Consider the following 17,364-nt stretch of genomic DNA (forward strand, 5'->3'; position numbering starts at 1 on the left):
TAGGTCCATCCATCCTTCATCTTCCAATGGCATGGAGCTCACGCGCAACATCTTTGCGTGCATGCATTATGGAAGGGTATGCTTTTGAAAAGAGATCTTGACGCCTTTGATTTTCCCAATGCCAAAAAAGGTTCTGCTTCATTATGTGACATGGCAGTGGCGACTAGTACTCGCTGTGGCTGAGATGGTTGAAGGTTGCAGGTTACATAATTATGGTCTGCATCGAGGGAGATCAGCTTGTGTAATTTCGCAGTTGCTAAAAAGTTCTTCAATGACCCAATAAAATTGATTTTACTTCATTTTGGACAGTTTTGACAAACAAGTAGCAAAAAAAGTCCTCATTCTCGGAGGTTCGAGTGTTCGTACTCAACCTCCGCCTTGGATTGGGATGGGCTCGTTCTCAATTGTGATACTCCGACTCAATGACCATTTCTTGTGTGGGCTCCTTTGTAAAGCAGTTTTCTTAAACTGAAATGGACTAGCCTCGTTAAAGATTACAATAAAAATAAATAAAAAAATAAAAATTCTGCATTGGCACTCGACAGTACTTTGAACTATATAAAACTGAGCACTCGAAGACACTCAAAATCTTTCTTATTCTCATTTAGAAATTTGGAGGGACGTTATTAAAAAAAAAGTCTGATAATGCAACCGGAGTCAGTGTTATACATTGTAATTTCTGCACACTGTAGGCTATAATTATTTATTGTAGGTAGTATTTTTCTCGATCTGTTATTATTATTAAACACCCAAACAAACATGTCTCTCTGATTGTACATGATACCAACCCAGATAAAGGTCAAGTGGTGACTGCAACTAATTAGAACATCTCCGTCGCGCGTCATAGGGGTGTGGTGATTGTAAAGTACACAAACAAACATATAACAAACAAGATAACTATGGGAAGCGATTGAAGTGCAGATTAGGATAGATACAATTATAAAAGAAGCCAAAATCAAAGTCCACAGATATGTATTTGGAAAAAATAATGAACCCCGTTGGGTCAGATCAACAAGTCAGTTTTCTTTAATTTATACCTTTCTAGTCAAACGCACAAGTATACAGCACCATGACTGAAGACCAAAAAGACGACCTTAAGATCGATTCTGGGGAGAACGAGCCGCCCAAATTTGATGACATACTTGAGATCATCGGTGGATTTGGAAAATGGCAGAAGATATTATTTGTCTGGGCTCCGCTGATAGGCGTTATGACAGGTGCGCATACCATAGCACAGGTCTTCTTTGCAGGAGAGTCCGATCACTGGTGCCGCGTGCCCAAATGGGACCATGCCAATTGCACCGCCAACGGCCAGCCTGATGACTGGGGGTGTCTGCTGGCCAAACGTGATGCCTCCATCCCGTTCCAAATACAAGGCGGTAAAAAGGTGTATGACAGCTGCAAAATGTACGACGTGCTGAATGTAGACTTTACTGTGGGAATGAACACTTCCGATTACAGCAATGTTACCATCAAGTGCCCAACTGCGGAGGCTGGTTCCCATGCCTGGGAGTATGACACAAGACAATACAAGACCACCATAATAACCGAGGTACCAGTTCTAACTATAGGTTTTCCCGGCCAATTTCCTAAAATGTTCATTCACTTCTGAAAATCGGTCATTCTTTTTCATCTGAATTTGAACGCACGTCTTGAATCCCATTTCAATTCAACGGAAGTTCAATCGTTTTCATTGTCCGTGCATTCGGTTTTGAGAAACAGACGGCCAATCACGTTACCTGTGCAGTCATTTACGCAAGCATACCTTTTCTAAGTTGATTTCAGGCACAGCTGATTTGATTGACGGTTAATGAAAAAAAGAAACCCCTAATTGTATCTCGTGCCGATGGCATTCAACTAAAAGTGAAATAGAATGGTGAATAATTGAAATTGCCCTCTAAAATCGAAAAAGCAGTCTTGTAAACGGATCTGGATGGACATAAACGAAAGGTGCTGCTCAATCACTTAATTGATTGAACTGAAATGGAATCGAATGCTCTGGTAGCGAAAATGAAACGCGTGTTCAGAGCGATTCTGAAATTCAGTCGAAAATGAATGACCGATTTTCAGAAGTGAATGAACATGGCCGAAAAAACCTATATTAAAATAACAATTCAGTTAAAGAAGCAGGGGGTTCGAACATGGCTTAGGAGTACGATTAGGCCTCAAAACCTTTTTCTGTTTTGTTGTCATTGTATATAGTTTGATCTTGTGTGTGATGATAGAGGAACTCCAAGCATCCTCCAATCTGTCTACTTCGGTGGTTTACTGGTCGGCTCACTTTTCTTCGGATCACTTGCAGACTTGTACGTCCTAGTGTTATTATATCATTACTGCTTCATCTCCGTAAAAGCTGGTTCATTCTCAGCACGAATATGAACGTGAACGCGAATCGGTGACGTTATGTGCCTATCAATTGTTTCCAAGGGCGGATCCGGGGGGGGCCAAAGGGGGCCATGGCCCCCCCCCCCCCCCCCCCAAAACGAAATCAATTTTTTTTTTTTTTATGTGACATCGCAATAAAGGCAGGCAATGAGTACACCACCATCTTTTCCTCAAAAAAAACATTGGTTAAAGTGGTCAGAAATTGCCTCAGATCGCACCACAGAGCATCTAGAATCCAAAAAAAATTTCGGGGCCCTTAAGCGGGCCCCGAACCCCACGCCGTAAATTGTTTGACCCACTTTTTGACATCGCAATAAAGGCAGGCAATGAGTACACCACCATCTTTTCCTCAAAAAAACATTGGTTAAAGTGGTCAGAAATCGCCTCAGATCACACCACAGAGCATCTACAAACCAAAATTTTTTCGGGGCCCTTAAGCGGGCCCCGAACCCACGCTGTAATTTTTTTTTTTCCCCTTTTGGGGGGAACCAAAAAATTTTTTGGCCCCCCCAAAAATTATGTTCTGGATCCGCCCTTGATTGTTTCCCCCACCCCTCCCCTCCCGGGCTGCCCCACCCAAGACGTGGGGATTGTTTCTTTTGAAGTGACAAAATCCCCACCCCTCGGGCAACATTTAAGTGACAATCCCCGACCATGCCCCGACTTACATACGTGGGGCGCACTAGTGATTGCCTTTCCATTAGTACGCCAATGTTAACAAGTGACCAAACTCCCCACCCTGGGGCATGAAAAACGTGACCAAATCGCGACATTGGACCTGGGGTAGCGCGGGGGGAGGGGGAACATTTGATAGGCGCACTACGGCGGCAGCAGGTATCGCATTGTGAATTCGCATAATTGAACACTTTTCAGCTGCGACTAATTTTCCATGCTGTTCAAGACATATTCATCAAATTGAAGCTTGTTTTGCCACCTTCTACACGCTGTTCATTTTTAAGGGGCTTTACCGTTTACTTTTGGGTTATGTGTCCCTATATTGTCCCTCCACAAAATGATCGCCCTTAAAGGTAGTCCTGAAGCCCATCGCCATTTTGAAAAACAATCCATCCACTCCATTGAAAAAAAAGAGCAAAGTTTGGGTCCCATTGATTTGTCCCCGTAAATGTTAGACATTGTGTGGATTTCCTCACAAATATAAAACATGATGTGGATTTCCTGTGACCGAGACCTTTGAAATATGGTAAGTGGGCAATCTATAACTTTTTTCTGCAAAATCTGGCTGAATGTAACCTCAAACGTATTTTCCAAATGTTTCATTGTTGTTGATTATTCCGCAGCATCGGCCGCAAGCCGGCGACCTACCTCGCTTCTGCATTGCTGCTCTTAATGTCTTTGGGCAACATCTTCTCCCCGAGTATTGTCGTCTATGCGATTCTTCGATTCTTCGTAGCCGCCGGTGCTATGGGTGCTTTTATCTGTGTGTTTGTCCTAGGTAAGATTGCGTGTTCTGGAACTGTGACACCAATGAAATTGACTCGAGTGAAATAACCCTACAATGAACTTGATATGTTACTCTTTACAGCAGTATTGTATTCATACTCGTACTGGAGTACTTTGGCCTTTTCTAAATCGCACTCATACTCGCAATCATGTTAATGATGCTTGTACTCATACTTGTACTCGCAAACAAAATTAACCTGTTGGTCCGTGACTCCCACTCCATACAGCCCCGTGTGCGCCCTCCATTTAAAATCTTGAATTGCACAAAAACAAAACAAAAACAATATCATAAGTTGTCTTCGGTGCCCCCCTTGAAAAATTGGTGCATCCCCACGTAGCCCCTTAAAAGTTTAACCCTGTACACCGCTGCATGTACTTGTATCTCGCACTCATGTGTCAAAGTACTTGTACACCTGCTCGTGCTTGTGGAAAAGTTCTCCTGGCTTGACGGTTAAAAAAGGCCCCTGAAAACGTCCCCATTTAAATGTGCTGCGACTCATGGCAAGTACTTTTGGTCGTATCGTATAATGAAGGGACCTACTGGTAGACTTGAAAATGTACCGAGCACTCGAGGGGGAAATTCCTTGCACTCGTACTGATACTCGTACTCATGGCCTGGCTAAACTCTTGTCTAAGCTTAACGTTTGTTTCGTCAACTTTATCTGCATAACGTCAACTTCGATCATCTCCACAACTGCTTTGTAAGACTTTCGCTCCCAACCTAACCGCACTGCAAACTCTTATTTTACTTATTAAAAAGTTGACAATAATCAAATTTATTTCTGGCTTTCCCGCAATTCCATACTGGAAGTTTGAAAACCACTTAATTATCCACACAATCTTTCATGGCCATTTCAAAACAAATTGAAGAGCCCGCCCGCTGTACGTGATAATGATTATGATTTATACATGTACATGATTAACTATGTTGATTTTTTTAATTTGATAATATCAATGACATTTATCCTTTTGCAGTAAATGAGTTCCTCAGCCCGAATCGACGTGTGTTAGTGGGAATTTCCTTCCAGGGATTCTTCGCAGCTGGTTTGACGATCGTTCCCTTGCTGGCCTATTTCATCCGTTACTGGCGTTTCCTACAGCTTTGTATTGCACTACCAACTGCCCTGTATATTCTCATGTACTTGTGAGTAAGACATAGAAGTAACAGGTTTGCGGTAACACCATGTTAATGATATCTCTTTGTGAGTTGTGTGGTTCTGAGAAGAACCAGTTGGTTTAACTCGACGTTTCGAACAGTGTGCTCTAGTTTAATGGATGCTTATCTCAGTGGACCGTTGAGGCGGGCGATTCTAACAGGATGTAAGATGTTTGACCAAGTTAAACCAACTGGTTCTTCTCAGAATCACACAACTCACAAAGAAGTATCATTCACATGGTGTTACCGCAAACCTCCCATTAACTGATAATGTCCACCATGCAAACCTTTAAGTCTCTTTTAGAAGTAACACGTTAAATTTTACCGATTCCGGTTTACAAAGGGGTGAGGATCGTGGATTAAGATTGAACTTTGTCCTTGATGCAGATATTAACCCCAACTTCTCGTTTGTATTATTTTTTTTTAATCCTATCCCCCTTTGGTGCAATTTTTTACCATTTATTAGATTTTTTTATCTACACGGTACCTTCAAAATGTTACATCTGAATTTCTGTTTATTATTTTAAAGATATTTACCTAAAACCTTTACTGTTGCCGTGACGTTGAAATCAAGTTTTGTGACATTATTTGTTGCTTTATTTGAAACCAATCCAGTCAAATGCCTGAATCCGCCCGTTGGCAGATAACCAAAGGGAGATACAGTCAAGCAGAGAAGACACTCCGCCAGGTCGCAGCACGAAACAAGAAAGACTTTCCCGAGGAGATGTTCAGTCCAGAGGCCATTAGTGCCGCCCAGGTAAGGCCAAACAAAAACACCTGTTTCCTTGATGTAAATTATACATCTGCAATATAAATTGTCTTTGCATGTAGTTTTTTTATGTATGCAACATTGTAGCTATGTATGCAACTTCGAAAATCTGGTGAATGAGACTGGTTTAATCTCACTGAATGCAGTGGATTGTGAAGTACATGTATACAGTAGGCTTGTACCAGCTTTGCGAAAATTGCCTATTGATTTGTCCGCAGCATCCCACGCTCCACCGCATGTTTCTTGCATACTTTCATGCGATGGCAAGAGTGGATTTTCCATATTCTAGTAACTGTTTAACCACTCTGAATAAATCGAATGGACTTTTGCCAGTCTTGTTATTCATTGTTTCTTACTCTAAACCTGACAGTATGAGGCCCTCGGTTTCAACTCTAATTTGAAATTCGTCCATTCAACAGAGTTTGTATTAAACTGACAGTTACCCACACAACAACTTATTAAACCTAGCAATTCTTATTCCACAGGAGACGCAATCTAAAGGCCAATCAACGGCAGTGGGGCTATTCCGAACTCCAAACATGCGCATCAAAACATTGAATATAATGTTCAATTGGTTAGTACATAATGGGTCTGACGAGGAAAGGGACCATTACAAATGGTACGCGTGTGGGATGCTAGTCTTAGCTCTTAGGCCTATGCGGCTGGGAAAAAGTTGCTTGTTAAATCACCATTGTGTGGTTATTTCACCAAAACCACATTTTTACATCTTAATATTTTGATGTGAAATGCACATCGCCCGTAGTGTGCCAGATGAAATAACCACGCAAAATGGCGATTTAACAAACAACTTTTCCAAGTTGAACCGGGTTCAACTTTGCCGATCGTCTGCGAGACAGTTTGCGTCTGTCTGGGTTGTCGGCGACAATTCCGAATGAAATATTTCCATTGTGTCTGAGTCGTAGTTTGGGTCATGTTTGCGCTTCACTTTGCGTTTCTTACGACGATTTGGAAACTAGGCCTAATGGTCCCTATAGCGTCTGATGCACCTACAGGAGACGCATGCGGCAAAAGAAAAATGATTATTTCACAACTTTGTGTGAATATTGTACAGGCCCACATATACAACTCAACATTAGATGCACATTCCCGTTAGTGTGTCTGGTGAATCAACTACTGAAAATGTTGATTTCATATACGTCTCCCGCATGCGCACCATACTAAGGTCCCTGTACTGTGAATTATTCTGATGGGCACTGTTTTTACTTTGCACTGTTCTCGTGTTTATGCCATTCCTGAGTATTTGGGGCGATGTTGCTTTGGTGTCACTTGAGGCACGCGGTCGTGTTACAAGCGTACAGTTATGAATCTTTATTTACCCGAAATGATCAGCTCACTGAAAAGTTTGTGTATACAATTTGCCTTTATCGACAACGAAACGCATAGAAGAACCAATGCCCCAAAACAAACCTTCTTGATTTTTTTTCACAATCCTGCCGGATAGTCCCATTAACACGATAATTAGCTATAAACACGATTAGAGGGAGCAATACAGTACAAAATAAAGGATAAGTGCACTCCAAGTTTGGATTCCGTAAAAACGTTTCTAAATTTGGCTACATGACCTTTGGACAACCTTATTTGCTGATAATCAATCCAATATCCACCTTTGTCGTTATACAGTTTGCTAACCTATTTTTTGTGAACTTTTGTCAGCCTGTACGCGGTCTGTTTTTAGCTTTGTTGCTTCAATTTGTTTGTTCGTGGAAAATAAATAAATGATACTCTGATACCCTGGTTTTTAAGTTATGGCAGGACCTTCAACATGTCACTTGGTGGTCGGTCGGTCGGTCGGTCGGTCGGTCGGTTGTGCTGCATGCCTGTGCTCTCTGTCCCCGAATATTTACCAAAAATATTTGACCAAAAATAATTGACTGATTGACCAAATACCATGCCGTGGTCATAAAGTGCACTCTTGACGAAAGTTTTCGAAACACGGGTTTATTTTGCTTATGTCTGTCCCCGAAAATTGACGTAAATAAGCCCCATAAGTTTCACACAAAATGTAACTACCAAATATTGAAATGTTCGCAACAAAATAAATCTAATACTTAACAAAATTGTTTGTAAACAATTCGAAAAGATGTTTATGAAATGGTTGTAAATGGCGGCAAAATACGTGCAATAATGTTATAGTCACGTGGTTTTTGTGAAGTGTTTGGACGGTATCCAGAATGAGGAAATATCCCCGAAAAAGTATGGCGTACCATATGTGCTATCGGCATTGCATTTTTCGCCAGATCTTATTGTGCACTCGCACGTGTTTATTCCCATTCCGCAGGTTTGTCAATAGCATGGTATATTACGGGCTAAACCTCAGCACTTCAGACCTCGGCGTGGATGACTACCTCGCGGCAGTCATCTCGGGATTGGTTGAATTCCCAAGTTATGTGTTCTGTGTCATTGCGCTTCAGTACGTGGGCCGTAGAATCAACCTGGGCGGCAACTTGTTGGTCGGAGGCGTAGCTTGCATCATCACTGCTTTTCTAGGTAATGTAGGGACAAGGGTAGTCTGAGTATCACCCATTGTCTAACGGAGTCCTCCCCTATTCAACGTCTGCCATATCTGAGCAATGCATGTTTTTGCCAGCCAATCGTAGTCGACTTTAGAAATTGTGACGTCATGACATATAATAATAATAGTTTATTCAGGGATGCGAACATTATTGCATACAAATGTGGACTAAGCTGTTGAAACTGGCTAATATGCACTAAGCTGTTGAATGGTCAATTTGGCTGAGTTGTTTTGGTAATACAACTACGGGTTACGGAAGACTCGGTACAAGGCGCCCGCTGAATGGTCAGAATCTCGAGGTCAAGATGCAGTCTTGTTTTGTACAAATAGTTGCCGAATCTGCTCGCATATCGCAGACCTTGACTTTGCAAATGTCTATTCCATAGACTAGGACAAGGGTGGATCCACTACGCAATTTTCGGGGGGGGTACAGCCGGTCAGGCGGCCGTTGAAAATTCGAAAAAGTGGAGAAGCTAAACCTTACATGTAATTCCTAAAGAGCATTCGTTTCCCCCCTTCTTCTTATATCTCTGGTTTTGGTGCCCCTCCCCCACCCCTCAACCGAGGTGCAGACTATTTGGAATTCATAATCGTCTACGTGCCAGGAGCTTGCTTGCATTCTTATACTTTTAACGATGTGTTTTAAGTTAGACTAGAGGTTTCATTACAAACATTTTTTAGGCCGTTTAAGGGAACCATATGCAGACTATTAATGTTCACAACCCAATGTAGTTGTTGCCTGGAGTAGTAAATCTTTTATCAGGTTAAATTAAAGAGGTACTTGTAGTTTAAAAATGGTCCTTTGGTATTATTGTAACACAGATGCAGGAAATGCTCGCCTGGCGATTGCCATGATTGGAAAGTTTTGTATTTCTGCATCGTTTGCTATAATATACGTAGTGTCTGGAGAAATCTACCCAACATCAGTAAGGTATATTACACTTTATACGATCGATGATTGAAGCCCCAGCCGTACTTGCTTTACTTCTGCTACCAAGTATCACTGCTTATAATGCGCATGCGTCAGTTGTTATGGTTCTTAGACTTTACTTCGGTTTACAAAAAAAAAATCCCAAAGATCCATGAATCGGAATTAAAAAGTAAACAAGTCATATTCGCAGCGCATCATGTGAACAAAATGGTCACATTTATGCATTTTGTGCGACAGGGAGAGATGCAGTTGAATCGATTGTATGATAAATGTATGCAAAAAGTCGACCTTGACTTTTAAAGTGGTATCCTGGAGATAAATGCTTACTGGCAGAATAATGGTCAATAATGTTCATATTGGCCACGTATTGTCCGTTTTGTGTACGCATAGCTAACCAAATTTCTCTCAAAACGAAAATGATTTACAATCCTTTATATCTATCAATTTCAAGATTGTTTTTAACAATTACAAATTTCTCGTATTTTAAAATACAGAAGTGCTGGATTAGGAATATCTTCGGCGTCAGCACGATTTGCCGGTATTCTATCGCCATTCATCCTGGATTTGAAGGAATTTTGGAGTCCTTTGCCGTTCGTTGTGTTTGGATCTTTATCTGTGGCGGCCGGACTTCTTTCGTTTCTTCTTCCTGAGACAAAAGATAAGAAACTGCCGGAGACGTTGGAGGAGGGGGAGGCCTTTGGAAAGTAAGGGCAGTTCGTGTGCAATTGTTGTGCACAGTATCTTGTTTCAGTAGTTTGCTTCAATTATCACTACATTTGTATAAAAATAGCCAGGAATTATGTGTGTGTATTCAGGACCGGTGTAACAATGTGCCAATGCGCCCCTAGTAATATAGCTCTAGAACGCTTTCGCCGATCGACATGAAAAGTGACTTTTATCGAGAGTCAATGTAGGATTTACATGGTTACCATGGCAACCGATTAACATGGGCGTCGCGAGGATTTTTTCTAGAGGGGGGCAAAGCACGTTATTTCCCAAAATCCTTGTACTTTCTCTAGCATATTCTCAATTTATCATTTTGCGAGGGTGGGCGGAGGGACATTTGCTCTTCTTTTGTGATTTTCCAGGGGCGGTGTGCAAGCGTCCCCTTTACGCCCCCTCCCCCCACCCCCTCGCGACGCCCATGCTGATTAAGAACCTTAGTACATGTAATACAAAAATTATCAATTTTGTATAGATACGTGGACATAATGCATGTCTGTGTGTCAAAACCATGGTTACTTTGCCTGAACTTATGAAGTTTTCACTTTACACAAAATTCACGTGACCAATTACAATGCATGCTGGGAATCCAACATGGCCGCCATTTGCGCGAAAAGCGTAATGCTCGCCTTTTTCGCGCAATGTTTTTATATTGGGTGGGTCTTCTTGCATAAACATTTAAATCGTTTATAAAAAAAATTATTTCATTAGTGCCACTTGGGGCTGATACATCTATCAAACTTTGTGACAAAATCACGAAGAATGATGATTATGCCCCCAAAAGTAGCCATATCGCCCTGTTATGGTGATTTTGGACGCCAAAATTTGTTTAGCTTGATGAATATGACCCGAAACTTGTTTCTACCAAATTTGAAGGCATTTGAATGAAAAAATGCAGAAATGATGCCCAAAATACTGGCCAAAATATCTTGACCGCACGGTGGAACCAAATGACGTCATAATTTAATTGTAGATTTCTGGTCACCTAACATTTCTGACAAAATTTAGTAAAAGTGGCTGGCGCATATGGACATTATAGGATGGGGACAGAATGTAACGTAACCCCCCCCCCCTCCCCCAACCCCCGGGTACAGAATGTAACGTAAAAAAAAAGTGGATAAGAATGCAGTAAACGCAAATGATCTATCATACGTACCTTTATTCTCCAAATTTCTGTAACGGCTTGACTCTGAAAGTGACCACAGCGAAACTCTCCCCAAATCCTATAAGACTGCATCTTAACCATTGCCAAAGATTACCTCATTATTGTATTGTTTTTATTTCTTGAAGGTGCAAGTGCCTGGGATATAACAAAGAGGATGACGCTTTTCCTACCATGGCAATCATCGACATGACTGAGCTCGACACTAAACAAGAAGTACACAATTACGCCTTTGACAACAAAGAAAGTAAACCAAAAGATACAGATGAAAAATAAGTTGTGATTTGTCTCTTTATACACCGTCCATCAATGGTCGGAAACACCAGCTGAAAAATAAATACAATCGAAGATGATCAGAAAACGGGGAGATCGCTATTTGTACATAACACAGATGGCTTGATTATGGACTAAGCTATATCTTCAATAAGGTTTGTTATACCTCTGTCTTGAATACTGTAGTTTCATCGGCCTAGAACGATCACGCGTTAAGTTTATCAAAAGTCATGGCACACTCCCAGAGGGACCGGGATATCACGTACGTGAAATCCCACAGGGAGTGTGCTATGACTTTGTACGTACGGTACGTATACGATGTGAAACACTTCTATCGTTGGTACCCACGCTATTTTCACCATGTTTTCAAACACGAGTGGGAGCCGTGAACTAGCAGACGATCATCTGTTTCGAGCACGCGACATTCATGTCGGGTGTTCAAAACGGGGGCCGCCCGATAGTCCGAAGGTTCGACAGTCCGAAGGTTATTTAATCCGAAGGTTCGATAGTCTGAATGCACAACATTTCCATAAGAGAGGGTTCATTAGTCCGAAATTGAAATAAGGTTCGTTAATCCGAACATTTGATGCAATAGTCCGAAGGTTCATTAATCCGAAGGTTCGATAGTCCGAATTTAGAATAAGGTTAATCAGTCGGAAGGTTCAATAGTCCGAAGGTTCATTATTCCGAATTGACAATAAGGCTCGTTCGATAGTCCGAAAAGACTATAAGGTCCGATAGTCCGAATCGACAATAAGGTCTGATAGTCCGAATCGACAATAAGGTCCGATAGTCCGAATCAATAGTAAGGTCCGATAGTCCGAAGTGTCATGCTGACGAACCGTATTGCCCATTTGGACTATCGAACCTTATTCTCAATTGGGATTTAGGAACCCTACCGTATATTCGGACTTTCGAACCTTATTCTCAATTCGGGCTATCGAACCTTATTCTCAATTCGGGCTATCGAACCTTATTCTCAATTCGGACTATCGAACCCTATCCGTGCAAAAAGAAACGCGAAACAACATACCATTAACAACAGTGACAGACTAACAATCGCACAAACATAGATTTTCTGCACCGTCATAATGTCAGTATGATCATGACACGTACCATATATTTTATCCTAACAATCTGATAGCAACTCGTCAGATTGAATTGGTAACCCAGTGACTGTTGGGCTCTGCAAACTATTTTTTTTTTTGAAGTAAAAAATACTGTGAAAGACAATTATTTTTTTATAATTATGGCGCATGGCTGCTGATGATGTTCTTTTTTGTTTTAATAAGGTATTAGTGTGGTGGGGCAGTTTTAAAGTGTCGTTTAAACTTTAAAAGCGGGTAGGGGCCTGGTCGCTGTCAATGGCCCGAACCGAAACGTACAAATCTTTAAGAATACCTTTTAGAAGGCAGAAATTTGTTGTCCTGGTGCAGGAGCCACATCTGTTGCTGGCTGGTTTTAAACACTTCCTGCCTGTGTTTTATCAGCGGTTTAAAACCACCCACGTGACGGACTCTCGGCCCAATAGGAATGGATAAGATAAGGTATAGGAACTGAAATAATTTGTGTACATATTGGAAAATGTTGGAATAGCCTATTTATTTGTCTAATTACTTGCTTTACCTAATTATTTGCTATACAGATGCTAGGCATATACCAAACTGTACATTGTGCTATCTTAATTATTCTTAAATACCTGTGGATTTTATACCTGATTTACTGTTAAAAAAATACAAGAGTGAACATAAACTTAAGAGAACTTAAGAGAGATCGAAAACTTTCAGTGTCAGTTTGACTTTTTGAGAGCCATGGAGTTGAGGGGTTGAAGACACAATGGCACCGCACCTCTGGCCTGGACTTGGGGCTTCAAATTTTGAGCATTTTAGATGCAATTGGGTCCGAAAGTGGCGAAAGTGGATCCTTTTTCAAAATGGCTACTTTTCCAGAAAATATCATTCGTTTTAGAGGTGGTCTTCTTTGGATGAGAATTTCTCAAGAATCATTGGTCAACCCACCAAACTTAAACGGAAATGAAAGACGACACATTGATCAGCAATCTTTTGTGCAGCCTGAACAGCTGTGATCGAAATTGTCATGCGCACTCTAGGAAAAACGGAGTACAGCGGAGCCCGTCCTCCAACCATCGCACTGGGCAGTACATGTACAACAGCGCTGCAGCAACGCTAGTGATCAAAAGATCGTCTTCGGTCGTCCCCACCGCGCTCCAAGGATGCAGACCTGTAAATCGACTCCCATAGACTTCCGTGATAATTACGCATACTTCCAAAAAAATATTAAATTTCATCCAAATTTCACAGAAATACGAGCTCGCGTTCCATCCAGTGCACGGCTTTCACCCATCTTTTTTACAAACTATACGTTCCCGAGTTCTCAACATCATTGCGCGTAACGAATTTCCTATTGGATGCATTTCCATTATAGCGGGCTACACATCATTGCCACAAATTTTGCAGCATGCAATGTGTACTGGCGCGACGCGCTGCTCACGACTCGTATTGCACGGGGACACATTTACCATGGGGACACATTCAACGTTGGGCAGGGGGACTTATCTACTGGAGGGGGGCAGATTTACCTAGATCAAATGTCCCGCCCCAATTACAGGGTCACAATTTACCGGGTCACAAGCAGGTAAATTTGTCCGGGGGAGGGACACATTTACCAGGGGGACAGACTTACCTGTCACACCGGCGAAACTAATCGAACGCTTAACCGTGGACCATCACGATCCTCACGTGACGCCCGTAACCGTGGCCGTAGCCACTGATGACAAAATGCCCGTTTCGGATTGGGTCTTAGTTTGAGATTTACTGCGCAAAACTCCAAAAAGTTGGGCTGAAACTTTAGCCTCAAAAGTCACAAGGAACTCAATATAATGATTACCTTCAGACTTCAAAAAAAGTTAATTTTTTAAGTCCACTTGAGATTTCCGCTGTCCGGCCTCCATATTTGTCCGTTTCTTGGAATGAACAACGCATGCGACGTATTTCCACCACTGACTCTGCTCCACGAGCAGGGTCTGTGGTGGCTGACCCGGGTGAGCCCCGAGAAGACGTCAGTGCTTATCGAACGGCACGGGGCTGACCCGTGTCGACCCGGGTGAGCTAAACGAACGCACATTTTAAAAATTGCTCTATTTTTCAATGGTCAGAGGAGGCATGGAGGACTCTTTTTTTACAAAATGGCGACGGACCTCAGGAATACTTTTTTTGTGTCTCAAGCACCTTGGAGAGTATATTTTGCATGATTTTTTTCTTAAGTGGGTGCAGTTCTCATTGGGGTCTATGGCAAATAATAACTGGTCTGCACCTATACGGTTCAGAGCAGTATTATGAACAGCGCCACCTAATATTGTCAGATTAATTTCTAGTTGCCAGACTTAGGCCTCAATTTGAGCAAAACCGCATCTGTACATGATAGGAGTGGCCGTTCAGCGGTTGTTCCTGTCTATCGGCTATTGCATCATCTTGAGTCAGATGGCTCGCTATATAGGTCATTTAATTTCGGCAAGAAAGACACTAGAAACCTGCATAACGGAGGCGGGAGGGGCGCTGTTCAAAGCGAGGATCATGGGCACCCTCTGACAATAGGTGGCGCTCTTCATGGCGACAAAATTGCCCACGTACGTTCGCGGGCACTGGTAAAAAAGGAGCACTCGTGAAAACAAATATGGGGGGGGGGATACATGCACATCAAGCGCACCGAAAGTTGGCGTGGGGCGTCTGAACGATTCTTTCCGACGCAATAATATTATATCACAATCGATTGTGACGAACGTACACCCACGTGCGATAGCCTAGTTTCCGCACTGAGTTATTTTGCTTTCAAAATCGTGAGATGAATGGTTGAATAGCAATGAGTAAACTCTCCTCTTGAACAGCCTTCCGTATAGCAGTGGAAAAAGAGCGATAAATTATAAAACAAGTCGAAGAAAGATCCGCGCTCCTTTCGACTTTCACCCCGAAAATAGATTTTTATTTTAAAAGCCAGTTTCTAGCAATGAAATACCCTTACACTTTTGAATGACAACTGAAAAATCCATCCACGTTTTGTTATTATAAAAATTCCTTCACACCTTTGGAATCACTTGTAGTCCGAAAATAAGTCAGTTCTCGATCGCGAGGTATTCTGGTTTCCGCCTCCATTTAAAAAAAGATCGATAAAATCAAGAGGAGTCGATTATGGGAACCAGTCTATACTGGCACGGCCGATTTCTTTGTGCGCAAAAGCAATCCAACTTATAGGGGGGGGGGGGTCTGTCCAAAAAAAATTATCATACAAATTCCTAAAAAATAAGTCGAACCCCCCCCCCCCCCCCCGCCCTGTGAAACCCCCCAAAAAATTATACTGGTATAATGTCCGCCTGTTCAAAATACGGTACACCATTCTGAATCTAGTGTTAATAATCGTCGAATTTGAACAGCGCCCCCTATTGAAATATGGTACCAGCCCAGCCCCCCCCCCCCCCCCCCCCCCCCAACAGGTTTTGATTTTACGGAGGCCAAGTGTCCGGAGAAAAAAACTGTGTACATCAAGTTTCAGATTTTTTTGCTGATGAGGCCCCCCCCTCCCCCCGGAAAAATCCTGGATCCGCCCCTGTATACGTCGGTGATCAAGCATGGAAATATACAAAGGAGTTGTGTTCGTTCGAATTTAAACAGACGGTCTTATTAACATAAAATGGCCCCGCCCCATTGCTACGAATTAACCAAGACGTTAGTGAGAGAGAGTAAAAAAAAAAAAAACAATACTGGCGCTACACAACAATGCAACTATGGCTCTTGATCACTGACGTCTTGGGCCAAGTCTACCCAAGTTTAAGCCTTTTTTCAGGGGTTTCCACTGCAGACGCCCGAAATAAAAAACAAAATCAGCCCTCTTCTCGTTAGAATAAAACACACAAGAGGAGGGGGAAATAGAATATGTTGAAAAACACGGTTCATCTTTAATGTCGTGCTGTGATGGAAAAATCGAAGTCACGAACGTTTCACATAGTTTGTCCCGAATGAAAAATATGGTCGAAAGCGAGGCAAACACTAATCCTTACGTCATTATCTGGACATGCGTGAAGACAGACCCTCCCGTGATGTTCGAATAAAAGGATTCGAGGAAAACCAATATCAATAACCGTTTCGTGCACAAGGCACATACCATGCACAAAGAGACAGCAGGAGGCCAGTTGTATTCCGCACAAGCTCCTTAACATTTTCTTTAAAGGCACATACGATCATTTGCATTTATCCCAAAAGTGACCCACCGAATTATTATCACAAAGCTTACTAGGATTAAAGATCGAACTGGAACTAAACACCCTGTGAAATTATTCCGTCTGGTTTGCTGTCATTTAGAAGATTTTTTTTCCTTAAATGTAGGTGATTTTATTTCCAATAGTCAGTCAACTGACTGATCGTTGGAAACAAAAAGTTCTATTGACGAAATCGTGTTTCGTGATCAAACAGTTGTGCGTGCGCGCTAAAAAAAACTCCTGGGTCAGATTGACCCAGAATCTGCTTCTACTTCTGCCCAGTCCTTTACCGGGTCAACATGACACTTTTCTGGGTCAAGCTGATCTAGAGAAATGGGTTTTTGACCCGGTAAAGTGTCGTTTTGACCCGGAAAGGTGTCATTTTTGACCCGGAAAAGGACTGGGTAGATATAGATGCAGAGTCTGGGTCAATCTGATCGAGGAGTTTGTAGAGTGTGAGTTTTCACTGTTTTCTGATGGGAAAAAGTCTAATATCCACTGAGCTGAAACCTCAACAGGTTAGGTTTAAGTTCTTCTTTGGATTTTGAGTGGTGTTATTATTGGAAATGAACAAAATGCATGAAGTGCAAATAATCCTATCGGCCTTTAACAATCGTCTTCATTTGTCGCTTCAAAACAAAGTCGTAACTTGCACGATATGGTCAACACCATAATTGACTTATTTAAATTAAGGTGACAATC

At 42.0% G+C, this 17,364-nt stretch overlaps 1 protein-coding gene across 1 annotated transcript; it reads left to right on the forward strand.

The window, feature by feature from the left end:
- Positions 1 to 1,043: 1,043 nt before the first annotated feature.
- Positions 1,044 to 11,599, forward strand: LOC119719915 (organic cation transporter protein-like). Its single transcript, XM_038189386.1, has 10 exons — positions 1,044 to 1,552; positions 2,203 to 2,306; positions 3,684 to 3,838; positions 4,822 to 4,990; positions 5,618 to 5,759; positions 6,257 to 6,345; positions 8,071 to 8,279; positions 9,127 to 9,235; positions 9,730 to 9,939; positions 11,249 to 11,599. The coding sequence occupies exons 1-10, from the start codon at positions 1,070 to 1,072 to the stop codon at positions 11,394 to 11,396; spliced, it is 1,818 nt and encodes a 605-aa protein (XP_038045314.1). The 5' UTR covers positions 1,044 to 1,069; the 3' UTR covers positions 11,397 to 11,599.
- Positions 11,600 to 17,364: the final 5,765 nt, after the last annotated feature.

Source organism: Patiria miniata, unplaced genomic scaffold (assembly GCF_015706575.1).
Source record: "Patiria miniata isolate m_02_andy unplaced genomic scaffold, ASM1570657v1 HiC_scaffold_9, whole genome shotgun sequence".
NCBI lineage: Eukaryota > Metazoa > Echinodermata > Asteroidea > Valvatida > Asterinidae > Patiria > Patiria miniata.